The sequence below is a fragment of the Botrytis sinoallii genome, assembly GCF_014898435.1.
Source record: "Botrytis sinoallii strain Bc 23 chromosome Unknown BSIN_010, whole genome shotgun sequence".
Lineage (NCBI taxonomy): Eukaryota > Fungi > Ascomycota > Leotiomycetes > Helotiales > Sclerotiniaceae > Botrytis > Botrytis sinoallii.
In genome coordinates this window covers 371784-386911 of record NW_024066037.1, presented here as the reverse complement: position 1 = coordinate 386911, position 15128 = coordinate 371784, and the positions used below count along the sequence as shown (strand labels likewise).

At 43.7% G+C, this 15128-nt stretch overlaps 4 protein-coding genes across 4 annotated transcripts; 2 read left to right on the top strand and 2 right to left on the bottom strand.

The window, feature by feature from the left end:
• Positions 1-5275: 5275 nt before the first annotated feature.
• Positions 5276-7175, top strand: EAF02_006273 (uncharacterized protein; the record flags this gene model as incomplete). Its single annotated transcript, XM_038902321.1, has 5 exons — positions 5276-5399; positions 5457-5868; positions 5917-6043; positions 6167-6207; positions 6257-7175. The coding sequence occupies 5 exons, from the start codon at positions 5276-5278 to the stop codon at positions 7173-7175; spliced, it is 1623 nt and encodes a 540-aa protein (XP_038757541.1).
• A 1067-nt stretch (positions 7176-8242) lies between these two features.
• Positions 8243-8482, bottom strand: EAF02_006272 (uncharacterized protein; the record flags this gene model as incomplete). Its single annotated transcript, XM_038902320.1, has 1 exon — positions 8243-8482. The coding sequence occupies one exon, from the start codon at positions 8480-8482 to the stop codon at positions 8243-8245; it is 240 nt and encodes a 79-aa protein (XP_038757540.1).
• Positions 8483-10587: 2105 nt separating this feature from the next.
• EAF02_006271 (uncharacterized protein) lies at positions 10588-11391 on the bottom strand (the record flags this gene model as incomplete). The annotated part of the gene is made up of 3 exons (XM_038902319.1): positions 10588-10633; positions 10692-10780; positions 11263-11391. 3 exons carry the CDS (start codon positions 11389-11391, stop codon positions 10588-10590), a joined length of 264 nt encoding a protein of 87 aa, XP_038757539.1.
• A 676-nt stretch (positions 11392-12067) lies between these two features.
• Positions 12068-14155, top strand: EAF02_006270 (uncharacterized protein; the record flags this gene model as incomplete). Its single annotated transcript, XM_038902318.1, has 2 exons — positions 12068-12291; positions 12373-14155. The coding sequence occupies 2 exons, from the start codon at positions 12068-12070 to the stop codon at positions 14153-14155; spliced, it is 2007 nt and encodes a 668-aa protein (XP_038757538.1).
• Between the last annotated feature and the right edge of the window lie 973 nt (positions 14156-15128).

Genomic DNA, 15128 nt, shown 5'->3' with positions numbered 1-15128 from the left:
GCATTTGGATTAGCTCCAGATTCGTTTCAAACCGGGCTCATCAATTAAAGTTGCTACTTACTAGATTCCAACTCGCATTTTAATCCATTCGGTGGTACAATATACACATCTTTGATGTCCACATGATGTACAGTGTGTGTTTAGAGCGGCCGTCAAAGCTCCATCACCATTCGAACCGCAGTAGCAGCAATACCAGAGCTCATTGTATATGTATTGCGGTTCACTGGTGGGCTGTCCGCAACGTTTACTGCTGTGATTGTGTTTGCCGTTGCTCGAATGTTTGTGATGAGAATGGCCGCGAGTAGACTCATGGCCAGTCTGTAACGATGGTTGCGTGCGCTTGTGATCGTGATTTGAAGCTATTACTACCGGCGATTGAGGATTCATTTTGACAGAGGAGATGCAACCGAATGGTCAAGCGGACAAGTATTCAGAAATTGGAAACAAGTTGTAGATGGCTTACACAAAAACGAAGACGATTTGAGGACTTAAAGAGTGGTAATTGCTTTTCGATGGGAGGGGTTTTGAAGATTCTTTAAACGTTCGAAGGTATTTGACGGCATCTTGAAATTGGTTGCCCTCTACAGTGATTTGACAACACAGACGCCGCCCTTCACAGCCCGGAACAAGGCCCTCTTGCCCCATACTGTGAACGATATTTTCCAGAACATTTCCTCGTATGATAGACCACAGCTGAAATCCTCTGGGTTCACCGGAAAGATTGATTGATGCCCCATCCCGCCCTTCGAAAATAGTGGAATCTCGGGGTGGCTGTGATAGCTTCAGAGTAAAGAAAGAGCTATCTTCTTCCAAGAAATTATCTCATCGGGCATACACCACTCAGAAATATGATGAACCAGAATGAAATCCTATAATTGGCCAGGCTCCGAGATGGGGGATGTATTTGCTTAGAACCCCTCTCGTTTCGGTCTGGTAATCATGAGGGGAAAAGTCCTTGGACGAGGTTAACTAGATCAATGCCATCATGATGGATACGGTTATTTTTGCATCACAAGAATATAGACACAAGAATAGAAAAAGAAAACGTGGCAGTATCAGGAAATAGGCAGAATCAGAGTGTCTGAAAGGCGGGCTCGCAAATTAGATGCGATCTTTGATTACTTGAAAGCAACTCAATATTGAAATCTAATCTATAATCTCCAATCATTTGAATGTTCTTATTGAAGCCAGAATTGAAATCCTTTTGTTGCCGGACTGCAATCTTGACCGTTGAAAATTCCAAGCTGAACCATGTACCAAGATAAAGGATGTGAATACGATTTACACAACAAGAGACGGTTTGTATTTGTCTGTGTGAGAGCTCGCCACTATCATATTTCACGTCTTAAAATTGATATAAAAAGCATGTGCTTACAGAAAGAACCTATGAAGCAAAAAGTTCAAATTCTGTCTTAGTCTATGATATGAAATCTTCTCCAAGTGAAAGTCTATGATGCATGAAAAGCGCAGGCTTTGAATCTAAAACTCCATCCAAATGCAAACGTTTCTGAAATCCAGTGACATATGAGAAAATGCAACCAATGATTTGAACACCAAAATTGTTCAGCGTAGCAACGCCCCTTGTGAATCTGCCTCATCCCTCCTCAATACGTTTTTTTCCGATACCGATAATCCAATCCCAAGTATGCTTCGCATGCAGTCTATGATGAAACACGAAATGACCGAGGTACCACTTTGTCAACTAGGCGATACGTTAGAATGAAAATGTGCCCAATAGTTATGTACCAACGTACTCAGCCGTGGTGGTGAGACCTGATTTTGACCCATTCCGCATGACATTCTTTGCACCGCAAGTGTGCACAATTTGGGCAGTTTATGATTTCTGTGGTCATTCCAGAGGACGTGTAGTTACCACTGTAATCACGGCACCAACAGCAAGACCAAACATACACACCGGCTTTTGGAGCTGGTACAGCAGGCATGTTGAAGACAGAAGTTTGGTTGGTTCGAGGAAGAAGGGAGGCGAGAATAAAACAATCTGAAAATACAGATGAGGAGAGGGTTGCTTTATCTTCGACTGCGAGATATGGTTACTCAAGCGACAGAGGTGAGGAATCAATTTATGGTAAAAAGCAATACTCTGGACGCTTTCGGACGTGGTGCTCGTATAAAAGATGATATTGAATGGAAAAAATCAAGGAAAGGCAAAACAAAAGGAGATAAAAACATTCATTTAAATAGAAGGTCTTCGCCCGAAGAAGATTTCACCGAAGAACACTTCGGTGTCCTGAATTGTTGAAGTCGTGCCCAAAACATTATGGCTTAGCATTTGGACCCCAGCTTCTAAATCACAGAAGACTACTATCTCCATGATCTGCGGTAAGCTACAAAGAGATGGCCCATTTCTTGAGAAGTCACTCATACACCCATGGATAATCGAGCGAACCCATCACACAAGCAAGCTGCCTCGGTAGGAATGAGTCTTGCTTGAGGTACCGCAGCGAGATCCAATCCGACCAGAGGAGAGCTTCTAACTCAATGATGCCCTCGGTGAGTCTTAACCCCTTAGTGCAGTTACCTAGATTCGTCGGAGACTGTAATACGCTTCATTCCCTATCAACGACCCAGTTGAACAAGGCAGGAATAGAAATTAGTTAGTAGCGGCTACCTCCGACGATGACTTCCACTTGACTTCCATAAAATTAAGCAAAATGACTCTACAAAGGAGATAATAGTATGATTAGTCAACAAGGCTGGATGATGTTCCTGCATTAGCATCAAATCAGCCCCGTGAGAGCCCTGTTTAGGCATGCGGCTCAAAAAAGTGGGTCGGTTGGCGCAGCGCTCAATGCCTAGAGACTTTTCCCTAGGCAGTATAATTGAGAGTTCGGTGAATGATACTGTACGGTTTGAAATTTTGAGGAATCGAGTCCGAGCCCGTTCCAAAAAGCCGGGAACCAGGCAGTGGGTGATCAAATTTCTGTAACTGAGAAACTAAAGGAACCACAAGGGATCAAGAAGAGCTGTTGTTGTAGACAGATGGGGCGGTGGCTGTTGACGTTTAGCGGCCAAAACATCGGTAGAGAGAAGCTCAAGTAATTGTTGGTTGAGATATCAGCTTTCCCATCATATTGAATCAACGATCCATGTTACGTCGGGCTGTATTTAGAGCAGCCGTCTACATAGAGCTTCTATGAATGATTTGCATCCAGAAATAAAGTTCTCTGGGGTCGCTGAGATTGCTGGATTTCGATATCAAAGAATCGAGAGTGTAGAATTTGTTGTAACATTATTGTGGCCCTTGGGATCTTTAGTGTGGAGGATGAACGAGGTCTTAAGTCAAGTGAAGCTGAGTTCAATGAACCCTCCAAGTACACGGGGCACCGCGACAAGACTCGTGTCATTGTACGAATAGACAATATAGTTTCGTCTCCTTCCGCCACACTCCAATGAAATTCCAACCTCCTAAATTATAACACGCTTCATTAATTGCCATTATCGATGCTTCTTTCATGGGCTTGATAAGTTCTTGGTAACCATTATGCCAAAAAGCTTTTAGTGGCATAGCATCGAAATGTGTTCTGTGGGACGATGTCTAACCTGGGGTATAGTATAGCCGCCCAGAGCATCAGTGGAACAACCGAGTCCAGATCTGTTGGACTGAACAACGTTCTGTTTGCTATCAGACCACGAAAGAAAGTAGATTCGATATCGTCGAGTGGCCTGTGGACAGTTAGTGAGGGCAAAGAATTCTTAGGGTAGAGTAGGTAGTTAGGTTTAAATGATTGTTTGTACTTCATAGGAAAGATCATTACTTCAAAATACCACAGCTTCTAGTGAGATTTAGAAGTTTCGAAATCTTGTGCTAGAAACAAAACTCCATTATATTCATGCATTTATGAAATAAAAACCTGGGGAGTCTCGCTGTCTAATATAGACGATTAAATTCGGAGAAGAAATGAATTTACGTACTTCAGCTAAAACACAAACTGGTGATGGAGGTCAAGGGAGCCGCAATTGACTCATCACATCCTCTGATCGAATTGCCTACCGTACTTTCATTCGAGGCATCTTCTTATTTTGAGAGCTTCGGACCTTCTCGTTACAATTGTATAATTGCATGGCTATAGAGGGGGGGGTTCGCTAGTGGTTTGCGCAGCCTTGTCAGCAAAGAGACATGTTGCCGCTCCCTTCTAGGATGGGACACCCATGTTAATGTGACCTTCGTTGTTTAAAAGAGTCAAGGTGTTGGATTTAAAAGGGTGTGAAGGAGGGTCATCTGGGCAAGACCAAGACCAGCCTTCCTATGTCGTGAGAGATTGTTAAACAATAAGTAAAAGAGTTGGTTTGGAAGCCAGAGTATGCCCAGATACGATACCGAAATGCATGGAAGGGTAAACACCCAACACCTGTATAACTTTTCCTTCGCCCAAGGCGTCCGATTCAATCAGAGGTACGATCTTTGCCGCCAACATGGAGTGATATCTGTTTGTTTTCGGCTTAGTTTTGGCCGCTGTAGTCAGGCGATAATTGTTCTACCAAGGGTAGAGTAGGATGAATCAATATAGTTTCACTCGCCGAGCAGAAAAACCTGAAGGTGCTCTATGAGCTCCGGAGCAACTGTGTGGACGGGAGAGATTGAAGGGACGTCTAGGATTTAGAGATTGAATGCGATACCTAAGACCCAGTTCACTCTTTGACCCGTATATCGTCGATCAAAGTACGATCTATCTACGTATCGATAGCTTAATATGTCGCAACGATAAAGTCACTTCTGAAGGGTCGAATACCTACTAGGTAGGTGTAAGAGATCGATTGAATTAATGGACTTTGTGTAGAGATAAGAAAAGATATACAAAAGATATCTATAAACGCGAAGGATCGATGTTGGCGTGAATGAAATAATTCACGTGTCGTCTGTCGGGTTCAAATTAAGCTTACCGGTAGTGGATACCTAGGTACCTAGTAATTAAAGTGTACTGTCGTGCTGTGGATCAATCGTTCATTCTAATCTTAGACCACAAACGCCAATCTCTCGAGTCTCAGTGCTTGAAAACAGAAACCTTAATTCGAAGAATCATTTTGTACATCGACACTCGTAAACACGTTACATACAATACAGGCTTCAATTTCACCACCTCTTTTCAATATTCCATACCTTACCGTGAAAGAGATGTTTGCACATACTTATTCAACATCAGGAGTTACAACACCTTCAACAGTATACATACTTAAGTACCTGTTGTAATGAATCGTTATTGCAGGTTCGGACATTACTCTCACTATTGGCACTCGTGCCAAAGACTATTTTATCATGTCGCACAACGATATTGAACGCAATAAACGCGTTGCGAACATATGGACTGCGCGTTTTATGCCCTTCGCACTTGCGGGTGTGGTTGGCTATGTAACATATGTCATAGTGGCCATTCTTTGTGGTAGGACGGAGAATGACATGAGCATCTCAATATGACCTGCTAACATCTTGCTTCCAGTAAATTACCTTTTAGTCGAACAGAAAAGTAAGGGCGCCGCAGTGCCCATCCTTATAATATATTTTCTGTTGTTCGTCCTCATGGCCTCGTCTTTTTTCCGAGTTGTGTATATGACGACCTTCGATCCTCCTTATGCGCCACTTGGAGCTGGAGCTGCTTTGATTCAGCGTAGAAACAAACGAACAAATGATGATATTGGCGGGGGAGAATACACTTCAGGGGATTTTGATGGATCCAAGAATGATCCAGACTCTCCTGGACTCGAATTATTTTACACAAAAGACGTCTTCGGTGTGGAAAAAGATGGCAAGCCTAAATGGTGTTCCGAGTGTTGCATATGGAAACTGGATCGCCAGCACCACTGTAGTGTTGTAGGAAGATGTATATACAAAATGGATCATTATTGCCCATGGTATGTCCACTGTAACTCCTTTCTTGTTTTGTGGCTAACAAAGTGCAGGGTAGGAGGGCCTATCGGCGAGAACAACTTCAAGTTTTTTATTCAATTTGTTGGGTACACCTCCTTATTTTGTACACATGTCCTTGTAGTTATGGCAGTATACGTTCATCGACAGCGGAGCACCCAGGTATGATTGACCCATGGACTTTCATTTTCCCAATCTTTCAAATGCAATTCAAGATTTGCACTTGATCGAAACAGAGGGCTCGAGAGCAAAATATTGTTGACATGCACTAATTTTACCAACCAGGGAGTGCCTGTTAACCGCCAGTTCATTGCCGTTCTTGCACTGTAAGTTAGTGATCCTCGTGATGCGCTTCATTACTGACCAACAACTCAGAGCTGCATTTTTTGGCCTGTTCACTGGGACGATGTTCCTGACATCCGTGAGACTCGCAATCAATAATTTGACACAAGTCGAAGACATTACTAGGTTTGGAAAGATCCATCGACTAGCAATACTAAAGCCATCCCCACAGAGGTTGGCGGAAATAAGTGTAACAGCCGCTTCGACGCAAACTTATTCCGAGATAATGTATCCGCTAGACATTCCGGCACCCTTGGACGGCATCCGGGTAAATCGCCCGTATGTGAAAACTATCAGGCACGATCGCTTGTCCGAGCCAATTTCAGTCAATGACGCAAGGCGAATGGCTGGTGTCACAGGATTGCCTGCCAATGCAACAATCGAGCAAGCTAACGGGAGCGTCCAACCTGGAAATCTGCTCTCGGAATCAACAGAAGCTGGCATCGCTGATAATTCGTCAACCGCTCTCTCGTCGTCTGAAAATATTGAAGCACCAGCAATTGGTGGGCTCCAGAAACCGACAGAAAATACTGAGCGGTTGGATAGAGACCAAAGGGCTGTGCGTACCTTTGCAATACTCGAAACACTAACCCCCGGCGACAATCCCTGGGATCTTGGATCCGCTCTATTAAATTGGGAGACTGTCATGGGAGAACTTTTTTTTGACTGGTTTCTGCCCATGAAGAGAAGCCCTTGTTGCAAGCACGAGAATACAGAGAGTCACTTCTCGATTGGCCCATCTGTAGATCGCATTCGAGCCTCAGTTTGCTTTATTCCACCTAATGAGGTACGTCCTGAAGGACATCGTCAACGGATCAGGCCAAATCGCCACAAGAAAGACAAAGCGAGTAAATCGGGGCGACATTTTAGCCCAAATGATGAAGAAATGGGTCGAAAAACGGACGAGACAGAACTGCGAGATCTCCGCGCTCGTAACTCACGCCATAGATGATATGTGTTCACTACCTTTTAAATAAATTCACAAACTAATGGAAGTCGTTCTGGCTTGGAGCGGAGTTTGCTACAAAACGAGCACTCGCATCATATGAAATTGGCGTTAGGAATATCACGATGCCAGTATATAGAAGCACTAAATGTAATAATTAATCTAATTCGACTTTAGAAAGGCATTGGAATAGAAAGTAATACCTTTAAGCTCCCCGAGCATTGTCCTTATTAGTATTCACAGTTCATTGTGTTCGAAATCCTGATTATTCGTCGCATGCGAAGCTCAAAAGGATCATATTGTTTTCGAGATGCCTGCTCTTGTTGTCTCCTTAATTTATGCGAGGATATTAAACCAGGTGCAGTATACCTTGTTCCATACCTAAATCCGACTTCTAAGCATACTAACACTGCCGGAGCTAAGATATTCCCATATGTGTCCATGACAGGGTCTAAAATTGAACCAACCTTTGAGCAACTTGCACCCATTTTCGAGGAACTCGCTTGAAATTCGAGATGATTCGGAAGGCAAGACAGAATATTCCACGTGATGCAACCCAAACTAGGAAGAATAGTCGCGTGAGTGACGAGGAAAGAGACTCGCTAAAGGTATAGGCCATCCGATACATCATCTTGAGATGTATTGTACGGGATATGGAGTATTGTAATGTGAGTTCAGTTGTTACGGTTCGCTTTCGGAAGAGGAGTTTCCGTGCTGTTGTGGCAGTCAACAGATTGATACTCAAACAAGATAATACTCATGACATCACTAACCGAAAGTCTCGGGTATATGGTACGGCATAAAGAAGGAAATAAATCATAACTCTAATAACCATAATCCACGGAGCCAACCAATCTCGCGAACTCCATAATCAATCCCGACAAACTTTTTCGCACCAAATGAAGAAATGGGCACCTTATCATTCAAAGTCAAAACCAACAACCTATTCTCCCTGTCCAACAAAAACGATCTCAAATTTTGACACATGCATGACCCTTTTATCACTCTGAAACACCGCTCGGTAGCTAATCTCCCCCTTCCTCCAACTCTTCACCACAGTATTCTCACCACTCTCATATCCCATACGAGCTTCTTGATCTCGTATTCGATGGCAGTCGGTGTCTAATACCAAGCCTGCTGCTAAGGAACGGAACAATAGGTGCAGTAGGGATGCGAGCAATCGGGACAGTACCAGTCCCATGTCTCGGAATCGACTTCTCGATAGCATGCGCAGCATACCCACCATCCCTCCAGGCTCGGGTTGTTTGTTGCAGTATATGTAGACATTGTCGATCTGAATCATCAGTATGCATTTCAATGATCAAGAGGGCTTTTAAGACTCGAATACCTTGAGCTTTAATTCCTTTTCTATTGAGAAGTTTCGATTTTCTTGGTGAAACAGCAAGCAGTGGGTTTGGATGGAAAATGCCGATGAATTGCGGGAATGCTGCGTCTTGTTTCTGTTTTGAATGCTGAGATGATCTTGCTGCGGATTCAAATTGTCTTGACGGACCAACACTTTTAAATACTTCGAAAAATTGACGTTCCGCAGACGAAATCAAAGTTGTTCACCTTTCCGACGCCCCCATGACTGATGTCCCAATATCGCATCTAAACGATGGGCGCCGCGCCCCTCGAAGTCTCCACCGTCCATGGTGACTAGCAGTGGAGTTTTTCCCGGATCATCGTTAGGAGGTGGCGCAGCTGGTATCGATGGAGAGGTTATTTCGGTCGTCAGTTGCAATGGTACAATGGAAGTCTGTAAGTTTGTTGTCGAGAAAGATATTTCGTGTAACGTCACTCTTTCTAGAATCCTTTAGGAACCGTTCCATTGGAACAAGGCACATCTCGCCAGGTCGTTTGTCACCGAAGATCTGCTTATAAGCCCCTTGGACGTAGACGAGAACATTTTGGAAGCTACGTGGAAGCTCACCAATCGATCCGCCGGTGAATGGCGGGCACTCGCGATGACGCGATGAAGGAGAAAGTTAGGAAGACTCTAGTGTAGGGCGCGTGGAGATATGGACCAGGTAAACATTTATGTGAGTACCAAAGTCTAGTCATTGCGGGCATACATCCGAAGTGGCTTGCCCTTGAATCCATGGCATCCTGAAATTCTTAAGCGCGCTTCAATGATCGGTCACAATACGAGCTTTAGCAAGGTAGCTGTTCGACCAGCCTCCCTGGCATAGTCAATTGCATTCCAACTCCTACTATTATGGTCAACGAGAATAGCTTGAAGGGAAGTTAAAATCACTACCGCGCATCTTGGGAGAGGTGACGTATCTCTATTTCTTTAAGTGTGCATTTTCCCAACTCCTACAAGAAAATACTGAATCCTTCGACCTATTTTTGTGGCCGGACATTCTGGTAAGGCTAGCAAAGAACCAAGGGTTGTGTGTAGTGATGCATACGCCTTTTCTTAGCCTCAGCACTCTTAAGTGCGGTGCTCAAGCTCATGATGACTTTCTTATTCCGAATTTGAACTTCTGGGGCTATATCTCACCGCAAGAGGAGGAACGTGAGAAGAATTAGAGTAGTAACTGGGTGATGTTTGCTAGCAAAGAGTCAAAACTAATTTCACGTTTTAGCAAAACATTAAAAATATCGTGTTTGGGGAAAAGATCTAAATGATGTTCACAGCCTCGTGTCATTCGCATACATGAGAACCGAGTCCCGACTGAGCAAAAAGGGTTTTGCATCTCTGATCTGTTAGTCTGTTGTGTGACACCATGCCAGTCACTTGGGATTCGACAGAAGATCTATAATTTGACTGCAGAATCAAGCCGTACGAAGTGACATTACTTTGCTTTTGCCGCACCATCCTCAAGGAGCCGCTCCTTGAGCCGCAAGAACTTTGATAGATGAGTAACATGAGATATGCAACTAGTGTTGGCTAAAACTAATATAAGCATGACAACTGTAGCTAGCATTCAGGGTTACTTGCTCTCGAGTAATCTTAGCTCATGTCACACCAGTCAGATCAACATTTGACTCAAGACTGAAGATAAAGCCAGCGGCCAGAAAAGCAAACCTATACGAAATTGGTGCTAGAATGATAGGATAGGCATTCATACAAAGAATCATAATATTCATCATACCTTCTTTTGATTCTGAGTGAAAGACCGTAACAGCATTTCTGAAGTTGACTGCTTTTTCAGCTTAATATCTTCTAGCAGTTCTTTCATGTCACATCTCAATACAAAAAGAGCCTCATGTGCAAGGGATGAAGCTCTTTTAACCGATCACCATCCCAAAAAGCTCACATGCGTGAGGGGACCGCACGAATGGCCATCTTTACAAGCAGTCTAGTCCCGAAAAAGATACAATGATCCTAAGTACACCTATCACAGATCCGAAATTTGGTTTATGCCCTCTCAATTGAAAATGCTGAGATCAGATTTCATCTGCCGGCTAATCAAGTTTTCTTCTCATCCCTAGCTCTTTTCCCATAATATTCTTCCCTTTAGAGAATCATGTCAACATTACAATTATTTCAAGAGATATCTTGTCTGGTCTTACATCTTGTTTCCATTTGGCTTCCCTTCTAATCTATCAAGAGCATCTTCGATAAGTCCAATATGTCCTCTCAAGGTACCCTCCAACTCATCCTGCAGAAGATGTGTTAACACAGTGAAGTTCGCTCAATTCGAAGCGCAAAAATCTGGGCAAGAAACATGTTTGGGTGGAAGAGGACACATAAGAATTTCAAACAGGCCAGTATCTTCATGGGTCTACCCAACGTCTGATGATCTTTTGGAGGCCAATCATTTCCTAATTGTAAACCCCGCTTGAAAAGGGCTATCAATTTGAGATTAACAGCATGGCCGTTGATGTACGAGGCCGGAATAAGGTGCAAGTATAGACAGTCAAGGAATGTACAACTGCATGGTTACAGTGAAAAATGTGAATCTTATTTGTAGACGGGTGCTAGACTGATAGTTGACCTGACAAACGGAGATTGTGCCAACTACAGACAATCCCCTGTACCGGGTGATGGGTATCCTCCTGTGATACTGGCATCTGAGCAACTAACCTTCCCTGGACGTAATGGTAACAATGACAACCCAAAAGGAATGAATCTCCCACGTACCATTCTTGCTTCATGGTCCTCCGAGAGCTCCACCATATGCGATCTTAAGTTGTAGGTGCTTCCCACAACACCTACCAAAGTAGTGAGGTTTAGAGCAAAGAGAGCTGCGGGGTTTCGTAAAAACGACATTATTAATTCGAATTATTGAATACAGTTGAAAGTCGGATGAAATGAATCGAAGTAAATAAGTGAGAATAAATAGGGAGATATTACAAAATGTACAATAAAGAGCATATATCATGTATGTGAGTTCGTGAGGTACAATATAATAACTACTAGGTAGGTACCCTCGTACCTAGTACTCTACTCCACTACAGAGTCATGACATCAGCACGGAATAGTTTTAAGGCGCGGTACATCGCGCAATCACGTCTCCCATTACAAAGAACATGGAAAATACACTTTAACGCGTCTACGCCATCCATCAATCTCTTCGATCAACGGTTGAGCTGGATGCTGGATTGCTTTACCAATAAGTTTTTGTATCCAAAGGTAAGACTCAGTGTCATTTCACTATCCTAGTGGCAGATGTATGAGAGTATCATTATCATCTTTGACCACAGATAGAATTTCCTTCGAAATTCGTAACATCTTAACAAGTACCCTTCATTCTATTCTGATGTTCAACTCCGAATTAAATATTCAAGAAAAAAAGAACACTGCGCAATTGCTGTATGATATCGAGTCTAATTCTCAGGCTCAGAATATCTTTTCCTTACTTCTATTATCGCATGTACATAACATGGCCACGGACTAGCGAACCTACTACGCCAAAATCATATTTCTCGAGCGAAAACCCAAAGTCATGTCTTCTCCGCAACCTTTTATGCAATCTTCCCCTCTCCAAGCCTCACCGTCGCGTCGCAAAAAGAGTCAATTTACGTATAGGCACCTCGCACAGTTGGCTCTTTCTGCTACGTCATGCCCTCTGAGGGTGATCGCACATCTCGACCTTGACGCATTTTATGCGCAGGTTGAGATGGTAAGATTAGGAACTGAGGAGGACAAACCATTAGCTGTACAACAATGGTGAGAATTCTTTACTCAATGAATGGTCGACTATCATGCTTTTCGAGGGTCTGCTGAAGCTAATACGTGGGTTGAACATAGGCAAGGTCTCATAGCTATCAATTATCCAGCCAGGGCATTTGGTCTCAACCGTCATATAACTATTACGGAAGCAAAGAAGCTTTGTCCAGATCTCATATGTCAACATGTTGCGACTTGGCGCGAAGGCGATGAAAAATGGGCATATCACGACGATGCCTTTAAGAATATTGCTACACATAAAGTCTCTCTCGATCCTTACAGACTCGAATCAAAACGGATATTGGCTTGTATAAAAGATTGTCTACCCAAAGAGTTGCAGAGAGTAGAGAAAGCTAGCGTAGATGAGGTTTTCATGGATCTATCTGCCCAAGTCCATACGACGCTTTTGGAGAGATATCCTGAGTTGAGAGGTCCTGCTCCCTACGATGATTTGACGGAACAACTACCGCTACCCCCCACGACTTTTCTCGACTGGAAAGCGGATGCACTCGTGGATCTAGATAAGGATGAAGCGGAAACTGATGACCCGGATTGGGATGATATAGCAATGCTGATTGGTTCTGAAATCGTACGCACAGTTCGGGCCGCAATACGTGAGAAACTCAAATACACTTGTTCGTCCGGCATTGCCCAAAACAAAATGCTTTCTAAATTGGGTTCCGCGCATAAGAAGCCAAATCAACAAACTGTTATCCGAAATCGGGCAATTCAGCAATTCTTATCAGGCTTCAAGTTTACTAAGATTAGAAATTTGGGAGGCAAGACAGGTGAGGAAGTGGTCAAGCTATTTAATACAGATATGGTCAATGATCTGTTGCTTGTTCCCATGGAGCAATTAAAACAAAAATTAGGAGACGATACCGGGACGTGGATCTACAACGTCATTCGTGGAATTGATGACAGTGATGTCAATTCACGAACTCAGATAAAGTCAATGTTATCTGCAAAATCGTTTCGACCTAGTATCAACACTCCCGAACAGGCTAACAGGTGGCTCCGCATTTTTGCGGCGGATATACAATCCCGATTAGTGGAGGAGGGGGTTCTAGAGAACAAGAGAAGGCCCAAGACGATCAATTTGCACCACAGGCATGGAGCCCAAAACAAATCTCGACAAGCGCCCATTCCGCAAGGAAAGCAGATGGATGAGATACTCCTTTTTGAACTTGCCAAGACACTTCTAAATCAAATCATGCTTGATGGGAAGGTATGGCCTTGTTCGAATTTGAGTTTAAGTGTCGGCGGTTTTGAGGATGGAGTGCCCACTGGTAACATGGGTATCGGGGCGTTTTTGGTCAAAGGCGATGAAGCCAGGACTCTAAACAATCCAGCTCCGCGAGAGCTGAACGTATCTGCAGAGAGACCTGAAAAGAGACGTCGTATACTTGATGCAGGAATCCAGAAATTCTTCGTCAAAACAGATAGCGTCGAAGAGCACGATGATGATTTCGGCGGTGAGCAGAATTTAGCCGGGCCAGGTATTGTATATGAGGAAAAGGGGCATTCGCTTCCCAAAGTGGATTTTAAGGCTGCACGTTTACCGCAAGAGAATGAGGCGGCCAGAAGGCCAGAAACATCAGCCAATCCCTCTGCCCCAAAACAATCACAAATTACAGAATTTCTATGCACCCGTTGCAATCAGGCGCTGGATTGTGCGGAGGCATTTCAGAGTCATCAAGATTGGCATTTCGCTAAAGATCTTCATGATGAGGATCGTTTACGGCGTACATCGTCAGCTCCTGCTCCTTCCTCCGCCAACAAAAGGGGTGTTGCTTCGAAGAAACGAGGCAATGGACGCGGTAGCCGACCAGAAAAGGGTCAAAGCAAGTTGACATTTGGATAATGAAAAACAGATGAAACAACTCTCACCGACCGCGTTTTCACCCTATCCTGAAGTGCCACACGATACCTTTAACTTATAGGTGAATGCGCCGAGATTTTACCACTCATGCTGATGGGCAGAGCCCTATGGTTCCAGAAGACGGCCAATTCATGCTCGAACTTTGCTCCGATATACTGTGCAACTGGAACAATGTGCTCACCGGGATCGCACATTCTGTATGCAACGTGATGTCCGGATGTACAAACACATTTCTGCGGCATGAGTTCCATTGGATAACGAATTTGTAGAATATGATCTTTTCGAAGCTACGAGTAATGCAATAACGACCATTACTGCGATAGCATTCCTTCTAGAGGTTCAGCTAGAGCCGGCCACCCGGCCATATTATGGCCTTACAAATGATAAGCAGGTTTGCCATGGATCCAGGCTGTCAGATTTAACAAGCAACACTCGTACTTGGATCTTCAGGACGGTCATGCGCAATATTGAAGGCATCAAGAACAATAGATAATGTCTCACTCACACAAAGCACCCATTATTTGGATGGGATGAAAGACATGCCGTTAGCCCTACCAACTTTGAGTCGTTCGTCTCTCGTCAGATATCCTGATCGGCAGAGTACATCATCACCTCCTGTACATATACAGTAAGACGCAAAGAGATCCAGAGCCTCGTGGGCGTGAGAAGAAGTAAAAGAGCAGAAATTATCAGATTATCGGTAGGCCTATGGTGACTCTAGACAATCTACAAACGCCAGTCGCATGGATTTGTTGTCAATGTGCCTTAAATTAACCCATGTCCAAAAGTATCATGATTGCTTCTCGAAAGACAAATGAAAATTAACTTTGAACGAGTGTGAACCTGTGAAATTGAAGTTTATATGGGTTAGGCAGCATTTTGCTTGCGTTAGGCCGGGATGCATCAATACCCAACCCGATTGAATTCGCGCCACAAAAGAATCACAGACCACCCC